Below are 21,146 nucleotides of genomic sequence, written 5' to 3'. Positions count from 1 at the left end.
TCGTGTCAGAGATTTAGAGAGCTCTCTTTTCCGCTGCCATCATCCTCTAAAGAGGGACGCTGTAGGACAGCGAGGAAAACAATGACCTGTTAGACACACAGGACTAGCGGAGGGAGAGGCTGCTGCACCACAATGTTTGAAACAGGACGGTGGAAAAAGTCAAGAATAATGCAAAAAGAAAACTTTTTGACCTAAACTGAATTAAATCACTGAAGGATGAAAAGAAAAGTTTTACGATAAGAATTATGAATTAATATCATGCTTGTTATATAAGAAATGTTCATTAAACAAAGAGCCAGGATGTGGTTAGCCTAGCTTAGCATAAAGCAAGAGTTTAAAAAAAAACGATAACTAACTGAAACTGTATTGTGTGGTTACAAAACTAAAATTATAGTGAAAATGTCCTTCGTTTTTGTCTTTGTCAACTATTTTCATACATAATCCAGTGTTTCTATTAGAAAGAGGATTCTGTTAGTGAACATGCAGGAACACATTATTAAATATTTAGAGGCTGGGATGTCTACACTTGAATAAAAATTCAAAACACCTGGAACTGTAAGAGTTAATAACCTTATTAGGGCTGAGATGGATAAACCAAAGGAAAAAAAGGCAAAATTTATTTTGATCTCTATGAATCTTGCACCCAATACATAGCCCATTACAAAAAATAACGCTAAAACTAATAAAAACTAAACTAAAACTAAGCATTTCTCAAAAATAAAAACTAATTAAAACTAGTAAACTCACTCTAAAAACGAATGAAAACTAACTTAATTTGAAAACAAAAACACCCAACAAAATTAAAACTATGACCAATAAAAAAATCCCAAAGTATTATTACCTTGCTATGTTTGATTAATCACAATCAAACTGTAAAAGGACAATGATTTGTTTATGGCAGGGGGAGGCAACATGTGGCCTATGGTCTAGCTCTTTAACCTCTACATTTTGCCAACTTCAAGTCTAGTTTTGAGTTTCCATAACTAGGTTAGCTTTTCTATTCCGAATGCGAGACATTTCTTTGGTGTCCAGCCTCTCATTTGCACGTGGGTTCTCACTGCTTACTGACAAAGTCATATTAACCATTAACTATTTTAGTAATTTCGTGTCTTTTTTTGGTCATTGTCTTTTTTTTGGTCATTTTGTGTCTTGTTTTAGACCTTTTGTGTCTTTTTTGGTCATTTTGTGTCTTTTTTTGGTCATTTTGTGTCTTTTTTTAGTCATTTTGTGTCTTTTTTTGGTCATTTTGTGTCTTTTTTGGTCATTTTGTGTCTTTTTTTGGTCATTTTGTGTCTTTTTTTAGTCATTTTGTGTCTTTTTTTGGTCATTTTGTGTCTTTTTTGGTCATTTTGTGTCTTTTTTTTAGTCCTTTAATCCAACATAAAATGTAATTTTGAATCTTTTTTTTTTTACTTTCAAAATGCTATCATGCTCAATAAATGGTAAATGGACCTGCACTTGTATAGCGCTTTTTCTAGTCGCTTTGCGACCACTCAAAGCGATTTAAGCACTCATTCACCCTTTCACACACACATTCATACTGGTGGCAGAGGCTACCCTAAACGGTCCCACCTGCCACCATTGGGAATTCATTCACACCAATGAACACAGCATCGGGAGCAATTTGGGGTTCAGTATCTTGCTCAAGGATACTTCGACATGTAGGCTGCGACGGTCCATCCAGTTCTATCATTTTATACTAAATATATTTGAGCTTGTCTCCAGTTTTACTTGGTATATCATCATCAAACTGAAATTGGCCTCATGGAGTTTACAGCCAGAACTTTAGAGGTCAATTTACAGTAGGGCTCCACGCTGCTTTGTTTTCTAGTCTGGATGTCATGAAGAAGTCTGGATTTGGAGCTTTTGGTGACTCCAGAGGGTTAATAAATGCTTATTATGACCTATTAGCAATGCTGGCAGACTAATTTAGACTTAGTGGACTGTCTTGTCTTTATCATAAGGCTCGAAATAAGGTTTGCAGCTCCATTCTGACATTTTTTTCTTTATTTGGCCAACAATGGCTCTTTTGTTTATAAAGGTTGCCAACCCCTGGTTTATGGGAATAATGAGTGAACTTTTGAACTTTTGCAAGACCTATTTCCTGTGCTCTCAGTCTTTATGCTGAGCTAAGCATTTCCTGGCTCCAGCTCTGTCGTTTCACACACAGATTGAATGTCACTCTGATGTCACTCTTGGAAAGAAAGCTAGTAAGCATATCCCACAACAAGATGCTCTCTAATGAGTTTGCCCACTGTGCGTAATGTGTCTACATGCAGACAGATGCCACCAGCTCAGCTTTACATGTATCCAGGGATTAAATATTAACATATAAAATATGAGCTGTATCACCTCACTGTTTCATTAAATTGGTGATTACTTGTAGGGATTACTCTGCCATGGAGATCTGTATGTAGCTTGGTGGAAGGGAGTAACATGGGCCAAGAAAGAATTCATTATTACACTTTGGAGCGGAGCTGGATACACTAATGATTTTTCACTTCTGATAGCACTGTGAGCCTCAGCAGAAGTTTTACTCTCTCCAAATGTCCTTCTAGTTTTTTGTTTTATTTGATCTAAAATTAAGTTGGGGTCGCGAGATGATTTCTGGGGGTCGCCAAATCATTTTGGAAAAAATTGAAATGCACAAAATTAGATCATTAGATGTTTTAACTGTTGTCTACTTCATTATTTGTCCAAAATTCATCGTATCAACTGAGTTTGTATGAAGTGAACTGTGCATATGAGATTCTGTTCATTGAGCAAAGCGGAAAAAATAACAAAAAATCTGAAAGAAAAAAAACTGGCACGTTGTTGCTTTACCACAGCTGCAGTTTGCTAGCTAACTGATGCTGGAAAAATGGAGCGATGGCTGCAAAGAAAATCTCCAGACTTGGGTCAGCAGCAGCAGCAGCAGCAGCAGCAGCAGGGGTCAAAGGTCTACCACCAGAAAGTAATTTTGTGTCTTTTTCTGTCATTTTGTGTCTTTTTTTTGGTAATTTGTGTCTCTTTTTTTTGGTCAATTTGTGTCTTTTTTTTAAGTAATTTAGGTTTTTTTTCTGTCATTTTGTGTCTTTTTTTTGTAATTTTGTGTCTTTTTCTAATACTTTTGTGTCTTTTTTAGTAATTTTGTGTATTTTTGGGTCATTTTGTGTCTTTTTAAAGTAATTTGTGTCTTTTTTGGTCAATTTGTGTCTTTTTTGGGTCATTTTGTGTCTTTTTTTAGTAATTTGTGTCTTTTTTGGTCAATTTGTGTCTTTTTTGGGTCATTTTGTGTATTTTTTTAAGTGATTTAGGCTTTTTTGTCTTTTTGGGTCATTTTGTGTCTTTGTTAAGTAATTTAGTGTTTTTTCAATCATTTTGTGTCTTTTTTGGGTCATTTTGTGTCTTTTTTTAGTAATTTTGTGTCTTTTTTTTGGTCAATTTGTGTCTTTTATGGGTAATTTAGTTTTTTTCTGTCATTTTGTGTCTTTTTTTTAGTAATTTTGTGTCTTTTTTTAGTCATTTTGATACCAGCGGCCCCCAGGTAATTTGAGTTTGAGACCCCTGTTTTAAAAGTAACCCTCCCCAACACTGTATCCATGGTTACGGGACATGAAGCTTTGAGTGAGTTGAGGTTTTCAAGCCGTGACTCAGCTGTAATTCTGGTGTCATGAGAGGAAGATTAGATGGCTGTAAACGGGCAAGAAGGTGCTAAATCATGAACAAGCAGCCAATGAACCTCCAGCAGATCTTAGACATGGCTGCTTTAGGGAATCAATCAGGAGTGAGATATTCTTAGGGACTGCCCTCAAAGGGACAATGATACCGAGTGTGAGGACAATGATGCAGTGGATTATCACTGCAGCCACAAACTGCCTTTCATTTGCCTTTTTTTAACCGGCATGTGTGTTTCTATTGATTGAATAACTGCTTCGGCATTTTGAATATTGCCTCCTCACGAGTCTCAGAAAGCCAAAGTGAATGCAGTGGATTGCATTTGCATTTATTCTAATCCTTAATGCAACAGATGGCAAAATCTCACGGCTTATGAGTTAATGTCAAGTCAAGTTCAAGTTGTCTAAATAAAGGGCTGCTAAACGGAGGTCACACAGTCTATTATCTGTCAGAGATGCACTTTGATATCATTTGATGGACAGCTGATGGACAATTGCTCCTCTCTGAGCAACAGCTCATTCATTATCATCAATAATGCAGGATATGTTGAATCTGTTTGGGGTTGAATGGCTTCACACAGCTGGGTTTAAGAATAATGAGGCTGCTGGCATGCAATATAATCTTATACTCATATACTTTTGCAGCACAATTCTCATGACTTCCTAAAAAAGTGCCCGTAGGAAGTGTGTATTTGTTACCATGCTAATGTGTTTACCATTAGTATATATCCAAAGCAGATTGTGGTAAGTGCAATTACTGCTTGGTTTTGAGTTGGAATTTGTGGTTTTTATATAATTATTTCTTTGAAATGAAGCAAAATTGAAATCTAAAACTTTGTCACAAGATAAAACAGACATTAAGAGGTTCATTTTTAGAGAAAACTCAATTTTGAACAAAAATGTAGTTACTGGCTTGGTAGGGCAGAATACATTATTAGTATACATTCATTCTTCCAGAGATTCTACCAGACTAACTGAACTTCCCCTCGGTGATGAATAAATTAATTTTGATTTAATTTGATTTGATTTTGTAGTGGCAATTTTGTCCGGAAAAAAAACCAAAATTAAACTTAAAACAAACTTAATCAAAATGCCACTGATGCACCATGGGCGGGTGGTGTATGCAGGCAAAGAAGCTGAAGTCCATGCATGATTGTTAGTTCCAAAAGGTTTATTTTATCCATTGCGAGCAAGCAAACAAAGAGAACAAAGAAACATGGCTCCTGCTGCCTGTCTGCGCGGTGGTCTAAAACCACAGGCCCACCCAGGTACATCAGGCCCCCATGGTGCCAACCCAAATACCATAAAACACAAAAATAATATGTAAACTAATTATGCTAAACAATAATGATTATTAAACTAAACAATTTACCAGCAAAACAAAATATTATCAAAATAAACAAACATCTAGAATAAACAAACAATACTCAACTACAGATTTGATTGATTTGATGAGCTGTGGGAACCATAGCAACAAAACACTCTTGGTCACGTGGGACTGTTTGTTGCCGTGGTAACAGTACACAGGCAGTAGCAGAGAGAGTTGACCTGAGGTCCTTGCAGGTTTTACTGTAACTTTAGAAACGGACAGTGAACCATGTCGGATGTCGGATCTGATGAGTTTGATGAGGAACGCAGTAAACTGGGGGTGAGACAGAAATAAACTCGCGTTACTGTCTGTCGCTCTGTTAGTTGACCCCGGAAGTAACATTAGCATCAGCTAACATGTTAACCTGTGTTCTCTGTCTGTTTCAGGAGTATGAAGGGGGCAGAAACGACGCAGGAGAAAGACACGGAGTCGGTAAAGCTGTCCTGCCCAACGGAGACATTTATGAGGGACAGTACGAGAAAGGCAGAAGGCACGGACAGGTATGGTCCAGAGCAGGGGTGGGCAACTGGAGGCCCGGGGGACACATACGGCCCGCACCCTCACTTGAAGTGGCCCTCAGTACAACTACATGCATTTGTGCATGAAATCTTAAAAGTGCAGTGTAGAAATGCACAAAACTACTTCTTGCAATTAATGTTGGTCTGCTGTTCTTGCACTGAAAAAAAAAAAAATCACAGTAAGTGGTTATTTTTTATTTGCTTCAAACCTTTTTTATCCTATTTATACTGTTATACATGCATTTGAGCATGAAATATATTAAGTTACTGCACTGTAAACATATTTAAAATTGCAGTTTCATCATATCTGGTTAAGTGCACGGTCCTATATGTGGCCCTGTGGTAGTGTCCATGAAAAATTGTGGCCCCCTGCAGCATTTAAGTTGCCCATCCCTAATCCCCCTAATTCTTTCCCATTCTTGCTTGATATAAGATACATTTAGATATATTTAGTTGCTCGACAGTCCCAGTTCTCCATTGTCTTCATAATGCACCACACATTAATCTAGTACCTGCACTCTTTTTCTGTATTGTTCATGCTTTTTGACTGATGTTTATTATCTTTGGTGTTTTGTTGAATAGGGAACATATCGATTCAAGAACGGAGCAAGATATGTGGGAGACTATTATGAGAACATGAAACATGGACAGGGCTCCTTCTTCTATCCAGATGGCTCTAAATATGAAGGTAGAATAAAGCTAAAGCATATGAATCAAGTATTTCATTAGTGTGTGTGCAGGCCGGGGTGTCTAACAGCATTTCTGTTTACAGTCATGTGAAGGTTTCAAGCTGTTTTACCTGACAGGTAAAGCTGAAGCCTCTACACGGAGCTTTAGAAACAAACTTTTATTGTTTGCCTTCTTTGTGTGTCAGGGTCGTGGGCTGAAGATCTGAGACAGGGTCACGGTGTCTACACTTATCCCAACGGAGACACATATGATGGAGAGTGGCTGCATCATATGAGGTATATCTGCAGTTTTAAAATCACAAGTCTATAATGTCACTGAGATGTTTGTGCTTTTGATTTCTGAAAACACATTCCTGCTTGATTTAAACAAAATGTTAGACAAATGCATCAAAATGTGATTTATCTTGGGAAAATTATTGATTTGTTGTATATGTTGCATATGTTGCATACGTTGTTTCAATACTGTATTTCAATATACATCAGGATCACATTGTACTATAAAATGTACACAATTTTCTCCCCCCAGACTGTTATTTTTATTATTTGCTAATACTCAAGGGTACATTTTTTGTATTTGGCAACTGTTGAGATTTGCAATTTACACTACATTTCGATTAATGATTGATTTTTATTTTGTTGTACGATTTTTATTTATTTATACAGACAAAAAAAATAATTTTCTATGTATTTTTCAGTATTTTTAATATCCTCAAGAATATCGTTATCGCAAAAATACCCTGAAATATCGTGATAATCTTTTAGAGCCATATCGCCCAGCCCTACATGAGGACCTATTTACATATGATATACAGCCACTGACATGCAGGTAAAATAAGGTATCGTCATATGGGTGATTCTCATGATCATGGTACAGATCATAGCAAAAATCCAAGAGCATTGAATATATATTTTCTTTGACCCTTATATACAATCTGAAGGCACTGTTTAATAAGAATTCATAATCTATCATTTTAAGGTATTTTCTGACTTTTTTTTTCCTTTGGCAAGCACTTAAATATGCTCAAGGGTAGCTGGTATCATCAAAATGTATTTTATTAAAATAAACACACATTTTAATGCAAACAATTCTATCAATACTGTAACATTTCACCATTTTTTCTCATCAATTTTCATTCAGATTTTGTTCTTTATACATTGTTAAAAACCATTATGTTTGATTATATTCTGTTAAATAATACATTTTAAACAAATGTATATATATTTTTTTAAGTTTATTAAATATTTATTGTATATAAGTGTGGGGAAACCATGACATTTTTATCTGTACGCATTACGTTAATGAATTTGTGAATCAAAAATATGTTTAAAAAACATAGAAAATATTATTTTAACACAAACCGTATGTCCTTATAATCTCCACAGACATAACTTCATGAGAATCATCCATATGTATTTTGGATGTCTGAAAAAATGTCACTTTTCAACCAAATGTAGCCAAGGTTCTTTTTTCGTGTACATTTCCAAATCCTTTCTTATTAGGTAGAAACTTTTAAACTGCTGACATACTGTTGCTATCTGGTTGCCAGGCATGGTCAGGGTATTTACCACTACCAACAGACTGGCTCCAAGTACAAGGGCTCCTGGCTAAATGACAAGATGGAGTCAGACGGAGAGTACATCCACTCTAACAACAGATACAAGGGGAACTTTGTCAGTAATAATGTAAGTTCTCCTTTGATTACTCAGTACAAAACGCTTAACCAATGCTTAATACAATGATTAATTGACCTGCTCAATTAAAAAAACAAGCACAATTGGCATTTTTCCATCTATTTTTTCCATCGTTTTCCAACATTTGAGTGCTTCTTTTGTTATGACATCATTTTGGACATGTAAAGGTTTTCTGGCTGTAAACTGTAGAACTGGCGCCACCTACTGCTTATCTTGATGAACCAACTACTGATCATCCAAAAACAGTAATAAATGAAAAAAAAGAGAATTAATTTGCAATTTCTTTTGTTGATTTTTTTTCTTCGAAATTTGGTATTATTAGATAGAAACTGGCGATGTGATTGCTAAGTATTGAAGAGAGATTTTCAGAAAGCAGAACAATATTAGAAATTGACCAAGACATGATGATGACAGGTTGTAAATCATCAGGGTGGGCAAACAATAAAATGATTACCCATCCATCACAGTTTATAGGCAAGAATGTATAGCAACATAAAAGGTGCACTCCAAATTAAGAAGATGCTGAACTGTTGTTTTAGTGCCCCAAAATTTGACTCAAGCTACACAAACTGTGCTAAATAATAGTTTTACTTTAATGATGGGGTGATTCCCATGAACATGGTACAGCTCATAGCAAAAATCCAAGAGCATTGAATACATATTTTCTTTGATCCTTTATAACATATACAATCTAAAGTCACTGTTTAATATGAATTTATAATGTATATTTTAAAAATTAAGGTATTTTCTGACATTTTTAGAGACACTGTGAGCAAAATTTGTTACCGTAGCACATTTTTAAATACAAAAAACAACGAAAGGTTGTTTTTTTTTTCTTTGGCAAGCACTTAAATATGCTCAAGGGTAGCTGGTATCACCAAAATGTATTTTATTAAAATATACACATATTTTAATGCAAACAATTCTATCATTACCGTAACATTTAACCATTTTTCCTCATCAATTTCCATTCAGATTTTGTTCTTTATATATTGTTGAAAACCATTATATTTGATAAAATTCTGTTAAATTATACATTTTTAAACAAATGTATATTTAATTTTATAAAGTTTATTAAATATTTATTGTATATAAAAAGTGTAAGTGTGGGAAAACCATGACATTTTTACCTGGACGCAAATTTGTGAATCAAAAAGATGTAAAAAAAATATAGAAAATATTATTTTAACAAAAAACAATGAATTGTGCCTCATTATGGCTATATTGTTCATTCATATCAAAGTGAAATATATTTAGTTTAATAAAGTATGTCCTTATAATCTTCACAGACAGAACTTAGACTGGCTTCATGAGAATCACCCGATTTTTTTATTTTGTATCATTGTGATCAATAGCATTGTTATTATGAAAGAAGATTCGGTAACGCTTTATAATAAGGTCCTTAATAACCATTAATTAACAAGTAATAAGGCATTGTTCTCGCTTTAGATCCGGTAGTTGCAAAAAGCATAGTTAACTTATAGTTAACTTATAATAGATGAGCAATAAAGTATATTTTAATATCAATAAGCAAACAAAATAAGATTAATAAAGGCATGGCAAAGACATAATGGGGGGGTCATGGGTGTTTGTAATGCCATTATTAACACTTATATAAGCTTATAAACACACAATAATGTTAATAAGCATCTTGTAAGGACTTACAAGGGCCTTATTACTTGTTAATTAATGGTTATTACAAGGACCTTAATATAAAGCGTTACCGAAGATTCTCCTGCCTCAGTATTGGAGCTGTCTCTTGCATCCTCTTCCTGTTTTGCAGCCCTGCGGCTCGGGGAAGTATGTGTTTGATATCGGGTGTGAGCAGCACGGTGAATACCACCAAGCAGAGCAGGTATGTCAACATCAACCCAAGTCAGCTTCATTTCCTCACAATAATCTAGAAAAGTGGCACACTGAATGATGACATGATACCCAGTGCACTGACACACAGCGTAACCATGACAACTCTATTAACTAAAACTCCAGCCAGTGACCGATGAGGAGACAAGTAAACACATAAAAACCCAGAAGTCTCCCTACCTGGGCTCCAGGGAGGGTTACCTCACCTCAGGGACCTCAGCGGGAGTAGAGGAGGTGCTGCGATGCCTTAAACACAGACATGTGTCACTCTTGGGGTGTTTTCATATACGAGAATGTCTAAGAATGCATTGCTGTTGAATATAGCGCTAGAAGTAGGGCTGGGCGATATGGACCAAAAGTCATGTCCCGATATATATTTAGGCTGAATATCAATATATTAGATTTATATCCCGATAATTTTATCGCAAATGTTTAGTCAAAGTCAAAGCCAAATATGACATGTCACAAGTAGTTTTATTGAAACCGTTTATTTAAGTTAACATAAATACTGTATAACAACGGGAGTACTTTTTTTTTTTTTTTAAATCAAAGCTCCATAAAGTGCACATTTAAATAAAAAATATCGTAAGTAAAAATAGCCTATGAAATAAAATAGGCCAATTTTGAAATAAATATATTTATATGAGAAAAGAATAACAAACATTACAAAAGAACTAAATATGACAAACCCTAGTAAGGGCAGCATTTATGTATTTTTTTAAAAATATAAATATTTGACCTGAGAACAGTGAGAAGTAATTTTTTTTTCACATGGATTTTTAGTATACCATTGAGTAATGACTGAATACATAAGCTTAAGCAACAAAAATATTGTTTATTTTTGTTCAAGTCCAACAGACCGTGTTAATTTTTGTGTCATTAATTAATCTTAATTAACGCGTTAAAGTCCCGGCCCTATAAAAAATATATTGATATATCGCCCAGCCCTAGCTAGAAGTAATCTTTTGCTGTTTTCAGTTATATGCATGATGTGATTGGTCGTGTAAACTATAAAAACTTGAAAATGCATGTTGATAACTAGAACTATGTCTGGGTTGTGAGCTGCAGTGAGCCTGGAGTTTGCAGATGTGTTCAGGCTTGCATGTGCATTTGCATGCAATAAGAACCAAAATCTGTTACGATTCTATATTTTGGAGTATTTCTTCTCCAAACACATAAAAGTGTGCTCCACCTTTGCAGGACCGAGCTGAGGGAGAATGGGGCGACTTGACCTCCACCGTCGTCCTCAAGTGGATCCCTAAGTGTATCACCGGTCTGACGCTGTGGTCTCCAGGCAACAACACCTCAGGTCAACTTTATTTAAACTGCTGATAATAACAACAACAGTACCTTCTAATACAATACAAAAGGCCTGCAGTAGATAAACCATAATGTGTAATGCTGTAGTTCCAAGTGTTGCCATTATGTTTATAAGAAACAGGAACAGAGACGTTGATAATGGGTTCAAATCAGCACTTAAGTGTTCATGTCTTTTCTTTTTTCAGGTGGGGAAAAGGAGAGTGCTCTAGTAGAAGAGAGGGCAGAGAACTGACCTTTGTGATCAGAATGCTGCATTTTCCAACCTTTGTTTACAAAATGAAATAAATACCTTCATAAATATGCAAACTAAAGGTTGAGATTATTGCGGTGTTGAAGCAAAATAAGAGAAAAGAAGAAGAAGAAGATATCCCCTGTACACATGCACGCAGATAGCACTAGGGACCCTCCCGCCCCAACTGTCCTTACATAAGGCGACAAACATCGCAAAACAGAGGATTATTCTCCATTAGTTAGACTTATTTACATTGCAGCACATAGAGTCTGGTGTTTGTGTGGTACCTAATGGTGCGTTCAAGGTCTACAAGAATGTCAGAATCTTCGACGTTGTTCTGAGCTCCAAGTTCCAACTTTTAATGTAAATGAACACACCATAAGGCGGTATGTAAGAATGTGTTAGACCTGCCTTCAAAATAAAAGCAAACACATGTAGCTTTCAAAATAAAAGCACATGGATGTGTTAGCAGAGTCCACCACAGAATTTACAAGAAGACTGTCAAAATATGACGCCTTAAATAAAACTCATATTCTCCTTTATAATAATTCATTAAAATATGTAATGATTTAGGCTTTTAGGGTAGACATTTCTCCAGGGGTGCATGCCCCCGGACCCCCTACTCTGTTTGGGTCACACCATCATAGTCTCACAAAATCCTGTGGGAAACACTGGTTCTAATGGCTTGACAGACTGGAAAGACAAGAAATCGCCCAGCAGTATGTTCAGGGTAATAAAGGAGGAGAGATGTTTTTGGGTCCTTCATTGAGTCAGCTTCAAGTCAGTAAATTTGTTTGGCTGCACTGGGAATTTCATGTACAAACTTCTTTTTATTAATGTAAATATGTTGGTTGTTGTTTTCACTACAGTTCATTTAACAAATGTTTTAATAAAACATACTTGGGTTAAGGCATGGAGTGGAAAAATAACTCACTGAGTTGAAATCATTTGCTGACAGCTTCGTCCCCCCAGTTCAAAAGTCCCATCTGTGCAAATTTGTGATTTTTGGTTCCAGGCTATATAAATAAAACTGAATTGATTCTCAATAACAGACTGGAAAAGGAAAACATCACATCCAGATTAAAGGAATTCCTACAATTGATCTCGGGTCATGTATACTGCCCTACAAAGTCTAACTGCAGTAACTAGCAAAGGGTAAAACTGAGAAAAACTGCTTTAAAGTTTTTTTAAATGTTTTTTTAACTGGCCAGCCAAATGGGTTATAAGTAGATAAGTGATATGACACTTATTCTACATGTATTGATGATGTCATTTTTATGCTAAAAAATCATGACGATTTATTTGACCTTTGACCCAAAAAATGTAGTTACTGCACTCTGGTAACACTTTATTTTGAAGGTGTCTACATAAGAGTAACATGAGCGTGTCATAAACATGACATGGGATGTGTCATGAACATTAATGACACTTTGAAGTAACATTAATGCTCATGATACTCATCATGTCATGTTCCTGACAGGCTTGTGTGACTCTTATGTAGACACCTTCAAAATAAACTGTTACCATATCTTGCTTAAGTCACAAAGGCATGTTCAAAAAATTACCTAAGTCATTTATTTCTCTTAAGTTACATAATTTACACAGTGTTATTACTATGCCAATAGCCATCCTTTGTTACATCCTTTATGAGTGAAAGGATCAATAAATGTCATATGTTACACTTTTGGTGAAGTTTTTTGTGTTTAATGCAAGACTTGAAAAAATTAGTTAGGCGATTATTTTAAATCTATGGAGTCTTGGTCTATTTTGTCCATTTTTGAATCCTCATGTCTTTTCTTGTCTTTATTTAGTCATTTTGTGTCTTTTTTGTCATTTTGTGTCTATTTTGGTCATTTTGTGTCTTTTTTTGGTCATTTTGTGTCATTTTTAGTTCTTTAGTCCAACATAAAATGTGATTTTGAACCTTTTTTTTTTACTTTCAAAACACTATCATGCTCAATAACGAATTTTAAACGTTGCAAATGTGAACAAAGATTGCAAATATAACATATAAGAGGGTTACATCCAGTTCTATCATTTTATACAAAATTTATTTGACCTTGTCTCCAGTTTTACTTGGTATATCATCATCAAACTGAAACTGGCCTCATGGAGTTTACAGCCAGAACTTTAGAGGTAAATTTACAGTAGAGCTCCACGCTGCTTTGTTTTCTATTCTGGATATGATGGAGAAGTCTGGATTATTTGGAGCTTTTGGAGACTCCAGAGGGTGACAATATAGTTTTTAACTTGTTGACGTCTCCAGTCCGATCCAGTAGGGGGCGGTAATGCACATAAAAGCTGTTTGCCAACCGCCATGAAAACACACGAAGAAGAAAATGCGCTTTCATATTTTTCGGCAAATGCACTCACACACAATAACACCAAAGACAACACCGAGAATGGACAAGTGTCCTCCCCAGCCGCCTCTCTTTACCTTCGGGGTGATAGCTGACATCCAGTACGCCGACATGGACGACGGACTCAACTACACCCGGACCAGGAGGCGCTACTACCGGAGCAGCCTCCAGCTGCTCAGGAACGCTCAGGAAAGTTGGTCCGAGTCAGCTGTCAGACCGGACTTCATCCTCCAGCTGGGGGACGTCATCGACGGCTTCAACAAGGCCCGGGACGCCTCCGACCGAGCCCTGGACGCCGTCCTGAGAGAGTTCAGCTCCAGCCCCGTGGAGGTCCACCACGTGTGGGGCAACCACGAGTTTTATAACTTCAGCAGGAGCGCGCTGCTGAGTTCACGGCTCAACAGCACGGTGCACGCCGAGGACAGCGTGAGAGGAGCCCGGGCCGGATCCGACATCTACGCCTACCACTTCAGCCCGGTGCCCGGCTTCACCTTCATCCTGCTGGACGCTTATGATGTGAGCCTGCTGGGCAGAGAGGACACCAGTGAGCAGCACCGAGAGGCGTTCAGGCTCATCAAACAGTTCAACAAGAACGAGGACCTCAACTGTCCCCCAGGTACACTCACAGGTCTTTTTATATTGGGTTAACTAGTGCAGTGACCGTAGGAAGTATGTATTCATATAGTGGGAGATTAAGTAGATTTTTCAGTTATGGCCAAATGAGGTTGTGTGTGAAAGTGTGATGTACAATGAGGTGTAATACTCTTGTGTTGTGTTAATATACAAAGTGTATGTTGGGTAATTCATCGTCACCCTGTTAAAATAATCGCCTAAGTCATTTTTTCAAGTTTTGCAGGAAACACCAAAAGTGTAACATATGACATTTATTGATCATTTCACTCAAAAAGGATGTAACAAAGGATGGCCATTGGCATAGTAATAACACTGTGTGTAAATTATGTAACTTAATTGAAACTTAACTGAAATAAATGACTGATGAGACAATTTTTTTTAACATGCCTTTGTGACTTAAGTAAGATATGGTAACACTTTATTTTGAAGGTGTCTACATAAGAGTCACACAAGCCTGTCAGAAACATGACATGACAAGTATCATGAGCATTAATGTTACTTCAAAGTGTCATTAATGTTCATGACACATCCCATGTCATGTTTATGACACGCTCATGTCACTCTTATGTAGACACCTTCAAAATAAAGTGTTAACATTCATAATAATTTTCAAAGTTTGTAATAAATAAAACATTATTAAAGTGAATCAGCGCTCTAAATAAACAGAATCTGATTGTGCAGACCTTAAAATTAGGAAGACGTCTTGATATGTCATATAAGCTGTTGCACACCAGAAAACTTTCCGCCCCTCAGACAGCCTCAGTCTGCCGCTGGTTATGTACATAACTATAAATGGACATTTTCCTATACATTACCCATTTCAGGGACACCAGTCAAGTCAAGTCAAACTTTATTTACAGAGCACATTTAAAACAACCGGGGTTGACCAAAATGCTGTACAGATATCACAGTTAGCAAGAAATAAGGTAAAAACTAAAATACTAAAATACATAAACACAATGTAACAATAGAATAAAAAATTAAAATAGAATAAAATAAATTAAAATTTGAATAAAATTGAGTTTTTTGACAGATGTCCACTTAAACTTGATTAAAAGCCAGGGTGACTTACATTGAAGAGCAATGAGATAATGATTTAATATTTAAAACTGTTGTTTCAGAGTGTGATGACCTGCAGCAGAGGTTCACTATGTTCAACGGTGGCTTCAGTAAGGAGCAGCTGGACTGGCTCCACTCTGTTCTCTCCTCCGCCGACGACCGGCAGGAAAGAGTCACGATTGTCAGTAAGTAAAACCTGAGTCAACTCATCACATTTCCACACACACACCTTTAGCATGGCCCTCTGAAGGTCAGAGGTGTTGTTCGTAACAAGTGTGCATTTACACACTTACACACACAAACTGAATATACCGAGCTGCCCTCCCACTGCGCTTCAAAACAAGCACCTACCTGTCTGTATCAGTCCCGTCCCCACATCATCTCTCCGTGTGCGTATCAGGGTTCGTACGGGTGCTTAAAATCCTTGAAAATGCTTGAATTTTAATGTTATATTTTCAAGGTTTAAAAAGTGTTTGGATTTTGGATAAAGTGCTTGAAAATGCTTGAAATTCTTACTGTATTTCTCTTGCAATCTGACTATAGATAATCACATGTTCAATGAAAAAAATAATATGAATATTGAGATTAGCAAACTGTACTTTTGGTTGTTAAAAGTGTAAAACCATCGCTGTCTGTATGGTTGAGTGAAAATACCCCTTTTAGCATGTAAGTACTCATCTAGATCTAAAAATACAAACCCGGGGGGAGGTAATATTTCAAGAAAAAAGTTGCAAATTTACTAGATTAAAGTGGCAAATCTGCACGCAAAAAAGTTGCAGATTTACAAAGGAAAAACTGGGGGGGGGAAAGCTACTTTTTTCTCGCACATTCACTTTAAATCTCATAAATCTGCGCATTTTTTTCTCGTAGATTTGCCACTTTGATGTCTTAAACTTTTTTTCTCAAAATATTACCTCCCTCCCCCGGGTCCGTATGTTTTTTACACATTCTGGCTGTATGTAATATCCTCCAATATTCTCTAGGGTTGAAATTTGGAATTTACAAGTATTTCAATGAGTGCCCTATTAAGGGTTAAAGAGTCCTCAAAGTGTTAAATTTGAGACCGGACTTTTGTAAAATGGATTTTTGGAACAGCTTCACCTGTAAAAAGAAACATCTAAATGTTTGTTTTCTCGGCCAGGCCACCTCCCGGTCCACCCCCGCTCCACAGACCCAATCTGCCTGGCCTGGAACTTCGATGAGCTCCTGGCCATCATAAAGTCCCACAGCAGCGTGGTGTGTTTCATGGCTGGACACGACCATGACGGTGGATACCACCAGGATAAAGAAACAGGCGTGCACCACTTGACGTTAGAGGGTGTGATCGAGACGCCTCCTGACAGCGACGCCTTCGGCACCGTGTCCGTGTACGAGGACCGGATGGTGCTGAAAGGGAACGGGAGGATCACAGATCGAGTCCTTCTGTTTCAATCTCCTAGTGATGCAGCTCATAGTACTCTATGACACGTGCTGATTGATACAATACTCTAGCTGGCAAGGCAAATGGTTGGGAATGTTTTGTGATTTAGAGAGGTATAGTATATTCTGGACTGGGACATTTACAGGATGTTTATTACGTTCTTGCATAAAAACAGAAGTCAGGGAATTCTACACTGGTCACTTTTTTAGCAAAGAAAATCTCCCAGACCGTAGCATAGGGTCGGGATGGGCGATACGGGAAAAAAACAAATATTTTATTATTTATTTTTTAATTTTGATCAATACCTCAGTATTGATATTGCCACCTGCTTAGCCTGCTGCCCCCGCGACCCGGCCCCGGATAAGCGGACGAGAATGGATGGGTGGATGATATAGGATTAATCATTGATGCATTCACAAAATATTTACACAATGAGCTTTCTGATGAATAATCATTAGTAATGTGGCAAACAGGCAAATATTAGAACAGTCAGAACAGAATGGTAGGTTCAGAAAACTTAAATCACTTTACTGTAAAGGACAAAACTTGATATATTATGTTGCCCATATGGTTTTGATTTTATTTCTCATATTTTTTATTCTTTTATTTTCACACCTCAGTAATGCAAGTACTCTCTTTTAATTATTTAAGTCTTTTTAAAGACCAAGGTGGAACTGTTATAACAAAAACACAGAAGCACATATGCTCCAGTCTGTGGCACTGTGTCCACTTACCTCAGCAGAGCATATACAGTACCTCAAATATATGATTGCACTTTTGACATTTTATTATTTATAATCCTGACAAGGTGTAAGATATATCTTCTACACTGGTTGTATTTTAATTTGAAGGTTGATTGTATGATTTGCATATTTGTACACACATCTTAATAAGGAACTGACTCTATTGCTCAATTGCCTTTCTGCATGTTACATATTGCATAATCCAGTTACGAGTTTACTTTTACTGTTTTTTTGCTGAGCAATATTGTATTGTGCAATGTAGTGAGAAGGTTGAACCGTGCAGTGCATTGCTTGCTATAACTGATATTACCAAGTTTTCAGGTGAGAAGATCAACACATTGTTCAACATGCATTGTAAAACAATACAAAGAATAATAAACTATAGCCGCAAGGAGCAGTTTCACAAAGTCACGGCTGAGAGTTTAATTCCGTCGAGATCAGTCACACACTTGTTTGATCATTACAATGGATGCAGCAAGTCGCCACATTGTACCAAAAGTTGGTGTTTACATTCAGGAATTCCATGAGTTTCATTTGGATTGCTTAAAGACAACTTGACTTATGGCCCTTGTCCTTTGCAAACATGATTTGATGTTGGCAACTATAATGTTTAATCAATTATTGTTCATTTATTATAGAATTATATATCTCCGTCTGGCAATGCAGTATGCTAAATTATCTGTTGGTATCAGGCGGCAACCTCCAGGTCTGAGCAGGGAGGCAAACCAGGAAGTGCCTTAAGCTGCATTCTACCGAAAATTCCAGCAGGGGGCGCTAAGTTTGGCTGCAAAAACATTTTTGTCCATTCATTTCAATGCAAAATGAGAAAACTTCTCACTTGATTTATTACCTCAGAAAATTTTAGGACAACACTATGGTCTCAATCAAGCTATGCAGATGACACTCAGCTCTATCTGTCATTTCCTCCTGATGACCCCTCGGTCTCTGAACGGGTCTCTGAATGCCTCTCAGACGTGGAGCCACTTGGATGAATGCACATCACCTCCAGCTGAACCTTTCAAAAACTGAACTGCTGGTCCCCTCTGCTAAACCTACAATACACAAAGACATTAACATTAAATTGACTCCCTGTGTCTTGCCCCCACTAGGGTGGTGAGAAACTTGAGGGTGATGATTGATGACCAACTCACCTTTTCCAGTCATGTTGCCTCTGTTGCCCGGTCATGCCGCTTTGCACTTTACAACATCAGAAAAATCAGACTTTACCTAACTCAACATGCCACTCAACTCTTGACACAAGCGGTCGTCATCTCAAAACTTTATTACTGTAACGCCTCCTGACAGTCCTACCAGCCTGCACAGTAAAACCACTTCAGATGAAACAGAAGGCGGCAGCGCCTGGTCTACAACCAGCCAAAAAGGTCACATGTCACACCGCTGCTCATCGAGCTCCACTGGCTACCTGTTGCAGCCCGCATCAAATTCAAATCTCTAATGCTGCCTACAAAGTTGTCTCCGGTACTGCTCCTACCTACCTGAACGCCCTGATTCAGACATATGCTACCTCACGACCGCTGGGCTCTTCTAATGAACGGCGCCTGGCTCTACCCCCCGTTGGTCCAAGGCAATCCAAACTCTTTGCATTTCTTGTTCCCCGCTGGTGGAACGCACAACCAGTTCCTACCAGAGCAGGGGCGTCCCTCTCTACCTTTCAAAATGTCCTGAAGACCCAGCTCTTCAGAGAGCATCTTCTCTCCTAGCACCACGACAACTCTACTCCTTAGAGCATTGTCACTAGCACTTATTGCTGCACTAATGCCTCTTTTTGCACTATACCTTGTTATACATTGTTTGCTTTTATTCTTCCTGTAAGTCGCTTTGGATAAAAGCGTCTGCTAAATGACTAAATGTAAATGTAGTAAAAAATCTTCAAGACAATTTGATAGTGTTAATAGTTCAAATAATGGCCCCATTTAGAAGAAAATTGAAGATAAAGAATCGTATGATTTGGGGCGTGGCTACCTTTGATTGACAGGTCACTAACAAGGCCAGCCGTCATCAGGAGAGAAGCAGAACAATGCAAATCCACGGTAACGTGTCAATAAAGTTAAATATAACATATATATAAAAAAGGACGTTTAATGGTTTGGTCTCATAACTTTGACCCTTTCACTGTATTTTCACTTAATGACAGTTTATTTGGACGTTTTGTTCATTAAATGTCTTGTTCAGCGTTTGGTTGGACTAACAGACACTCCAAGGAGTCGCTGTTTAATTTTTCTGAGGTAAGTAACGTACATTTTGTTTATGTTTTTTGCTAGCCAAAACTAACATCCCAGTTAATGCTCCAGTTAATGCTAACATGAATTAGCAGCGACTTCTCTCAGTCAGGTTGAGGTGTAGAGAGGCTGTAGTCAGTGATCAGATCCCTCTCCTCCTCCACAGTCCAGATATGGTCTGCTCCCCGTATCGGAAAAAAGATGGCGACGAGTTTAACGATGAACTTGATGCTTCCAACGGGCCACGTCACGGTGACTACCTCCATTATTTATATATAGTCTATGTTCCCAACACTATGCATTTGAACACAATGGAGAGCAAATTAAATGACTTATTTTTGAAGGCCAACACGGAAGTTAGCATCACCATGGGGTCTGTTAGGAATTAGCCTATGAGGATTTTTGCATGTGTTTTGTTCAGCAGGATAATCTTCACAAACATTATGCTGTAACAAACTACACCATGGTCGTAGCTTCGTTGTCCCAACACTAGTTTTTGGCATTTGTGTAACTTACCATGAGTCAGTCCCAAAATGATATGGTACACCAGTTTCTAAATACAAACTGAACATATCTAAGACTTGATTTGATAAATTGTTAATGCATTACGGCCAATGTCCTTCAAAGCCCTGCCCTAATAATGTGCATCTGTCAAGAAATGCTGAAAAAAAAAAAAAAAAAAAGAATGTAATAATGAAGCTCAGTGTATCATGTCTTTATTGATTACATCCATTAAACATTAAGTGCTGGTGGAAAAAGTAGACCCTTAGGCTAATGGTCCAACAAGAGTTAATTGACGTCAGAATAAGCAAACCTGGAATCCAATCAATGAAAAAGATTCAGTGTACTCAGAGTCCCCGTTTAACAGATCATAGATTACCCTGCCCCTTTTGATTGACCACACCCCCTTTCCCCAACTAATGAACCGTTTGTTGTAGAGACTTGTGGGAGGTGTCAGTGTACTCAGCAGAGAGTCCCTGTTTAACAGTTGAGTATCCCATGCCGTTTGATAAGCCAGGACCCTTTAACAGTTTGTCGTAGAGACTTGTATTTGGCGACAGTGTACTCGCCCCCGTAACCCCTTTCATAACCCGTGGCCTGTTGGTCGTAGGTTCTGCTAAAAAGCAGCCTGCGATTGCTCAACCTGGCTTCACAATGCAGGACTCCCATTGGGGAACTATTACTTCCCTTGACTTTAAGAGGCAGATAGCCATGAAAGTCTGATAAGTTACATTTTATGGACAGTTGGACTCAGATGGACAGTGGTTGGAAGTCTTTAGGCCAAGACACTGAAATTGTGCCATTTTGACAGTTACCAATTGTCTTCACTGCAAGACATTCAAAACAGTGTC

General features: G+C 37.5%; 2 protein-coding genes across 2 annotated transcripts; both read left to right on the top strand.

Annotated features, from left to right (window-relative positions):
* Nucleotides 1-5,191: 5,191 nt before the first annotated feature.
* On the top strand, nucleotides 5,192-12,202 carry rsph1 (radial spoke head component 1). Its single transcript, XM_059324108.1, has 8 exons — nucleotides 5,192-5,304; nucleotides 5,412-5,525; nucleotides 6,126-6,231; nucleotides 6,418-6,508; nucleotides 7,780-7,915; nucleotides 9,708-9,779; nucleotides 10,988-11,096; nucleotides 11,293-12,202. The coding sequence occupies exons 1-8, from the start codon at nucleotides 5,254-5,256 to the stop codon at nucleotides 11,337-11,339; spliced, it is 726 nt and encodes a 241-aa protein (XP_059180091.1). The 5' UTR covers nucleotides 5,192-5,253; the 3' UTR covers nucleotides 11,340-12,202.
* Nucleotides 12,203-13,664: 1,462 nt separating this feature from the next.
* On the top strand, nucleotides 13,665-17,968 carry adprm (ADP-ribose/CDP-alcohol diphosphatase, manganese-dependent). Its single transcript, XM_059324094.1, has 3 exons — nucleotides 13,665-14,315; nucleotides 15,454-15,576; nucleotides 16,533-17,968. Exons 1-3 carry the CDS (start codon nucleotides 13,679-13,681, stop codon nucleotides 16,853-16,855), a joined length of 1,083 nt encoding a protein of 360 aa, XP_059180077.1. The 5' UTR covers nucleotides 13,665-13,678; the 3' UTR covers nucleotides 16,856-17,968.
* Nucleotides 17,969-21,146: the final 3,178 nt, after the last annotated feature.

This window comes from Centropristis striata, chromosome 21, assembly GCF_030273125.1.
Source record: "Centropristis striata isolate RG_2023a ecotype Rhode Island chromosome 21, C.striata_1.0, whole genome shotgun sequence".
Lineage (NCBI taxonomy): Eukaryota > Metazoa > Chordata > Actinopteri > Perciformes > Serranidae > Centropristis > Centropristis striata.
Note: the sequence above shows the minus strand (reverse complement) of the source record. Positions and strands in the feature narration are given on the sequence as shown.